General features: G+C 42.7%; 1 protein-coding gene across 1 annotated transcript; it reads left to right on the top strand.

The window, feature by feature from the left end:
- Positions 1-809: 809 nt before the first annotated feature.
- olfml1 (olfactomedin-like 1) lies at positions 810-5865 on the top strand. The gene is made up of 3 exons (XM_066650034.1): positions 810-1008; positions 1635-1920; positions 4387-5865. Exons 1-3 carry the CDS (start codon positions 880-882, stop codon positions 5172-5174), a joined length of 1203 nt encoding a protein of 400 aa, XP_066506131.1. The 5' UTR covers positions 810-879; the 3' UTR covers positions 5175-5865.
- The last annotated feature ends 778 nt before the right edge of the window (positions 5866-6643 follow it).

Here is a 6643-nt window from a genome sequence, read left to right on the forward strand (position 1 = left end):
TTGTGCTGACACTCAGAACTAAGAGAACACTGCTTTTGGACACAGTTCATAGTTTGGATTTCTTTTTTTTTTTTGAACTGGGTTGAGTTTACAGTGTGCTACCCTCTACTGGTGAGAATTTCTAAAATAAATACCAGCATCAAAAAGTGCTCTGCTGAGAATAAACTATAAATGTGGGTGAAGATTGCAGCCTGGAAACCTACAAACCTAGAACCCTAAAACTTGGAGACCAGTTTAATCAAACACTCCCCAGTTTCAGGAGCACTGCTCCCAACAGACCTTGTTCGTTAGTGGGTTAGTGTACACAGTTCTGAAGGCCTGCTTTTCTGACACAACCCTGATTCTAAACTTCAGTTCACTTATGATTCGTGGCTAAACTGAAATTCAGCCTCATGCTGTGTGTGTACGGCTAAAGCAAGATGCATGATCCCAGAGCTAGACTGACCCCATTCTAATAAAAGCTCTGTTTGTTCATCACCTGCCAAAATTCCTCGAGTTAAATTTCCATTCCCTGCTCCATGCTTACATGCCCTGCTTTTATGAATCAAACACGTAGAATTCTTAGCTTAGGATCCTAAAACAGGGCAGATTCACGATCCTCGTGTTATTTAATGCATAAAGTGATTGGTGGTAATGATCCTGTAATGTGTGGGGACGTGTCAGGACATCTGGAGATGATTAAAGCTCAACACACTGCCTGTAAGGACCTGCCTCTGAAGATCCTTCGGAACCCATCCCAGAACCAGCCCAGCATGGAATAACAAACAACCAGATGCCTCCGGAATCTCACCAGTCACAGTTTGTATTGAGCTGCACTTGGACGCCTCAGAACTTCTACTAGTTACCAGGACTTTGTGAACGTGATTGGGAAAAGTCTAGATGTGCAGGATGCTTTTAAAAGTTTTCCCCCTGCTGCTTTTGTTGCCCCTGGGCACTGGACAGGCTCAAAGAACCACCCAGGACGTCTTCATGATGCAATACTTTCAGAGACGTCTGCAGGAGCTGGAGGTAAGAGATTCAGACACATCTGAGGGACGTCTGGGGAGCATCTGGTTATTCAGCCAAAGCCTGCAAAGTTCTGGAGCTTTCCGGTATGTGCGCGAATGTAGTTAAATTTAGTCCAGCTTGAGTTTTAAATCCAGTCACTTTGAAGGGTCACCTTTGGGATTTGAGCTTATAATACACTTGCATTCAAAACTGCTTAAAATCCCAGGCATTAGCTTGTATATGTGATTATAGTAGGTGAAATTAAATTATTATATCACACTAAAATAAGAATATAATACAGTATTCAGGTATTCAAGGTCACAAACACGACAGTTTCTGGTCCATAACATTCTTATAAACACATAGTATACTGTGTTATAGAAACCTGTCTTTACAAATACATAAATTATTATATATACACTTATTATAAATTGTATTAAATATGATATAACATCCTGTAAATCCATTTAGAAAGCACTAGGAATAGCCACTTATTATTTTCACTTATTTGCCACTTCATTCAAAAACTTCCTTTGTGACCAGAAATGATGTAAAAATGTCTAACATAAACAGAGCATCAAAAGCTACCCTGCCTGAAGAACAGAAGCTGAACTCAAGCACCTCTGTGGCTTTCTCCTTTGACACAGGAACGTCTAATAAGATGTGATCTGGACCTCCAGAGCTTCAATCAGAAGGTGTATGACATGTCGTCTGAGATGCGCGGTCAGCTTCGCAGTGTAAACACTCTAAAGTCGGAGGTCCAAGGTCAAGTGGACAGTCTGGCTTTGAGAGTGGACCGTGTGGAAAGGGATGTGGAGTACCTGCAGAATAAAATCCCTGACACATCTGATGTGGAGGTAGAAGAATCTGTTCTGGAGGAACAGGTAAAAGAAGCCCAGCTAAAGAAGAAAGCTATCATCACGCAGGGCAAAGGTAAACATTAAGATAATACCCTACTCTCCATTCAGGCCCTTAGCTCCTCCTGCAGATAAAGGATATAGAGGTAACGCACAGAAGCATAATTAGAGGATTGTGTATATTTGGCAGATGGATTAAGATGCCTCAAGGAGATCATAAATAATATTCTGAAGAAAGGTCAGATGTGGGTGGAATAGCAGGCGGGTCTTAAGGTGAACTCATGGGTATTTTACTGAAAGACCTTTCCCAGGAATTGGCACTAAATATATTTGTGGATGTCCACATGAATTTCTGATGACTCAGCATCAGCCGTCACCCCCTAACCTTAAACCTAACTCTGATCTTAATAACAAACCTTTAACTTTGTTTGAAAAGTCATCTTTTCTTCGTCTTTTAAACCTATCCATGAGCCTAAACTTGATCTACTTGTGCAATACTCTCACAAAGCTCTTCTACAGGTTGAGTTTGAGTGGAGGCAGTGAAACAGTGCCACCAGTGGTTGCTCACTTAATGAATGTAAAATAAATATGAATCAAAGGGTACAAATGTTGGGAGTATCTGAGTAGCATACGTACTAACGTAGTAGTAAATACTTTACGGATCCCACAAGAACAATCAAGTGTTACAGCAGCACAACAAAGAATAAAGAATATACATGAGCAAAGAAACTAACATTGTTACATATGTATAAATGAGGTAAGAATAAAGAAATGTCATCTCATTATTACTTGAGAACTAGAGAACTTCAGAAAAGGCTAAAGTAGTGAGGTGAATAAATAAATTTGTGAGACAAAATATGCTGTAGTTTCCAAATGTGCATGCACAGCTTGTGTAATCTCCAAAGCAAATCTGAAAAGGGATTGCCACAGAGCAGTTGTATATGGGCCTAAGCTCACCAAGCTGAGTGCCAAGTGTCAACAGAAGGGTATTAAGTCTGCCAGCATTGGGCTGTGGGGCAGTGGAACTGTGCTGTTTGGACTGATGAAGCTCTAAATTTGGACAATTCTATCTCTACCTTTGGGATGATCTAGCCCATAATTATTCATCTATCCAACATCAATACCTGACATCTCTAATGCTCTCATGACTCTCATGAATGCCATCAAATCCCTTACAGAAATGTTTCAGTAGTGCCAGTGGTAATTTTTTTATTTATTTACTAATTACTATTATTGTATTAAAATTATTAGAGCAAGGGTGGCAACGGTGGTGCAGCAGGTAAGTGTCGCTGTCCAAGATTGTGGGTTCGAGTCCCACTCCAGGTGACTGTCTGAGGAGTGTGGTGTGTTCTCCCTGTGTCTGGGTTTCCTCCGGGTGACTGTCTGTCAGGAGTGTGGTGTGTTCTCCCTGTGTCTGCGTGGGTTTCCTCCGGGTGACTGTCTGTGAGAAGTGTGGTGTGTTCTCCCTGTGTCTGGGTTTCCTCCGGGTGACTATCTGTGAGGAGTGTGGTGTGTTCTCCCTGTGTCTGTGTGGGTTTCCTCCGTGTGACTGTCTGTGAGAAGTGTGGTGTGTTCTCCCTGTGTCTGGGTTTCCTCCGGGGGACTGTCTGTGAGGAGTGTGGTGTGTTCTCCCTGTGTCTGCGTGGGTTTCCTCCGGGTGACTGTCTGTGAGGAGTGTGGTGTGTTCTCCCTGTGTCTGTGTGGGTTTCCTCCGGGTGACTGTCTGTGAGGAGTGTGGTGTGTTCTCCCTATGTCTGTGTGGGTTTCCTCTGGGTGACTGTCTGTGAGGAGTGTGGTGTGTTCTCCCTGTTTCTGCGTGGGTTTTCTCCGGGTGACTGTCTGTGAGGAGTGTGGGGTGTTCTCCCTGTGTCTGTATGAGTTTCCTCTGGGTGACTGTCTGTGAGGAGTGTGGTGTGTTCTCCCTGTGTCTGCGTGGGTTTCCTCCGGGTGACTGTCTGTCAGGAGTGTGGTGTGTTTTCCCTGTGTCCGCGTGGGTTTCCTCCGGGTGCTCCGGTTTCCTATCACAGTCCAAAAACAAACGTTGGTAGGTGGATTGGCGACTCAACAGTGTCAGTAGGTGTGAGTGTGTGAGTAAATGTGTGAGTGTGTGTCTTCCTGCAAAGGACTGGTGCCCCCTCCAGGTTGTGTTCCTGTCTTGCACCCACTGATTCCGGGTAGGCTCCGGACCCACTCCGACCCTGAACTGGATAAGTTACAGACAGTGAATGAATGAATGTATAAAATTTAGTATTTTGCTCCCTCTACAGTTAAAGAGTGTAATTCACATTTACAGCATTGTCCTGAAATCGAGGGAGAAGGGTTGGTGGATGGCTCCTTACTTTCCTCCAAAAGTTACATAGTGCAGTTTCTGCAGTGCTGAGCCCAGAGTAAACATGATAGAAGCTCTAGTCTCCCTATTACAGCTAAGTGAAGCATCGCAATTATTTTTAAGCTGTAATTTTAATGTAAAATACTACCTAGGTTTGCTTAACATATATATATATATATATATATTAATCCCCCCCCCCCTTTTTTTTCACAGACTGCAGCACTCAGCTCTCTGGAATCAAGTCACAGAAAATTGTCAAGAAAGCAGGCGACCTGGATGGCTCCTGGATGAAGGACCCTACCAAAGGCTCTTCCAGGATTTACTTCTTCAGTGGCTCCAGGAACAACACACTGCTGGAGTTCATCTCTCTAAAGGCCTTCACTGATTCCAACTGGACCAAGAAGGCTGAGGTTATCCAGCTGCCACTGGCCTGGCAGGGGACTGGCCATGTGGTCTACAATGGCTTCATCTACTATCACCACGCCGACACGAGAAATGAGGTTCTGAAGGTGCACCTCCTCAATCGCACTGTGACTGACCGCATGCTTCTACCTGGTGCTGGACGTATACCCGCTTATGGCCTCTCCCCTCACACTCTGCTTGACCTAGCAGTGGATGAACTAGGCCTATGGGCTATCCATGCTGACCCTGATATTGGGGGAAACCTTGTGGTCACCAAACTGGACTCCAACAGTCTGGCTTTGGAACACACTTGGGACACCAACTGCAAAAGCTACGATGCAGAAGGGGCTTTCATAATCTGTGGCACAATGTATGTGGTCTATAACTCACAATCTGGAGGACGGTCCACTATTAAATGCTTCTTCGACATCCACGATACTCTGCTGGCTGAGGAGATCCCTGTGATTTTCTTCCCCAAGCGCTACACAAGCCACTCAGGCATGCACTACCACCCCAAAGAGAAGCAAGTCTACGCCTGGGATGATGGTTACCAGACTATTTACAAACTGGATACCAAGAGAAAATTACAAGTCAATTAAACCAGTAACTGGACATTAAATAAATCCAGTTTAAACATGTCCCCTTTCAGGGAAAGACAAAAGTCACATATAATGTCTAAGGTATGCTATATGTCCAAACATTTCTAGGCCTACTTTATAATTATAAGAATTCCCACTGTATAAATAACACCCACTGTGGACATGGATGTTTAGTTGTCCATGCCCAGCTGTATAATCATCATACGAAAGCATGAATCAAAATGTAGAAAATAATAGAGCTTAAGGCCCTCATGCTCAGTGTCATGTATCAGCAAGCAGCAGTGGAACTGCATTCACCAGGGTGATGGAAAACTACATTCCAAATTAGCTGGAAGTGGCTTTTGTGATCCAAATCTAATATTCCCAACATCAGTACCTGTCTCCACTAATGGAGATAAAGTCTGTTACTCCAACAACCAAGAAGTCACAGAGAAGGGATTTCAAACCCTTGATTGCAGAAGAAACATTTGGTGAACGGTTGTCTACAAACTTTTGGCTCAAATGTTCTACCATTTGGTCTAAAAGCTTCCCAAAAGAGTAGAGGCTGTTATTGCTGAGAGGCACAAGCTACTCATTAATGTCCCAGTTTCAGAAGAAATGCTGGTGTCCACAAAAGTCTGGACATATCAAGAAGCTAATGAATATCAAGCCAGTGATTAGTAACATGAAATGTTGTTCATATGGAAAGTAGTAAGTCTTAACTTTATTACAATTGTAATTATTATTACAAAATTTTATGACAGTGTGTAAATGTGATTGTTTACTGATATATCCTTATAAAACCTGCATTGCTTAATTCTACTATGTGATATCTAGTTATTTTTGTAGCAGATAGCTACAAGGCTAAGTGCCAGGGGACTGTGTGTATTAAGGGTTAGGATAAATGGGCTTTTTTTCATTAGTAAACAAAAATATATTGAGTACTATTCACTTTATATGCTGCACTTGTTCAAAACAGCAGTTCATATTATTCTAGTGCTTAAGAGGCTATGTTCCTTGTAAGAAAACCCCAAGATCAGCATATTGTTGCCGTAATGCAAAAACCTACCTTAGCTTACAAGTTACAAATGGTTTTCTTTCTAATGAAATGTAACCATTCTTTGTTCTAACTGCGATGATTATTCATGCAGGTCATGAAAAAAGGTAGGGAACAGTGTCCAGAGTTTGCATATTTCATATTTAGATTAGGATCCAGTAGAACATTCAGATATTATCTTTGTGAATTATGTTATGACATTGCTGGGCAGCCTGCAGGACTGGGGTTGTGCTATAATGATATACGGCCAACACATAACAGCACTACGAAATTTTAAAACCGTATAACAATAGAACATTAAACTAAACAACAGCAAGGCAGGGCATTCCTCTGTTGCTTTGTCTCGGCTGCCCTCTCCTGGTCAGTCAGTGTCAGTGCTGGGACTGCTTGTGTGGAGTTGTCTCATGAAGGGATGAAGGTAAGTCATCCAGGT

This window comes from Hoplias malabaricus, chromosome 17 (assembly GCF_029633855.1).
Source record: "Hoplias malabaricus isolate fHopMal1 chromosome 17, fHopMal1.hap1, whole genome shotgun sequence".
NCBI lineage: Eukaryota > Metazoa > Chordata > Actinopteri > Characiformes > Erythrinidae > Hoplias > Hoplias malabaricus.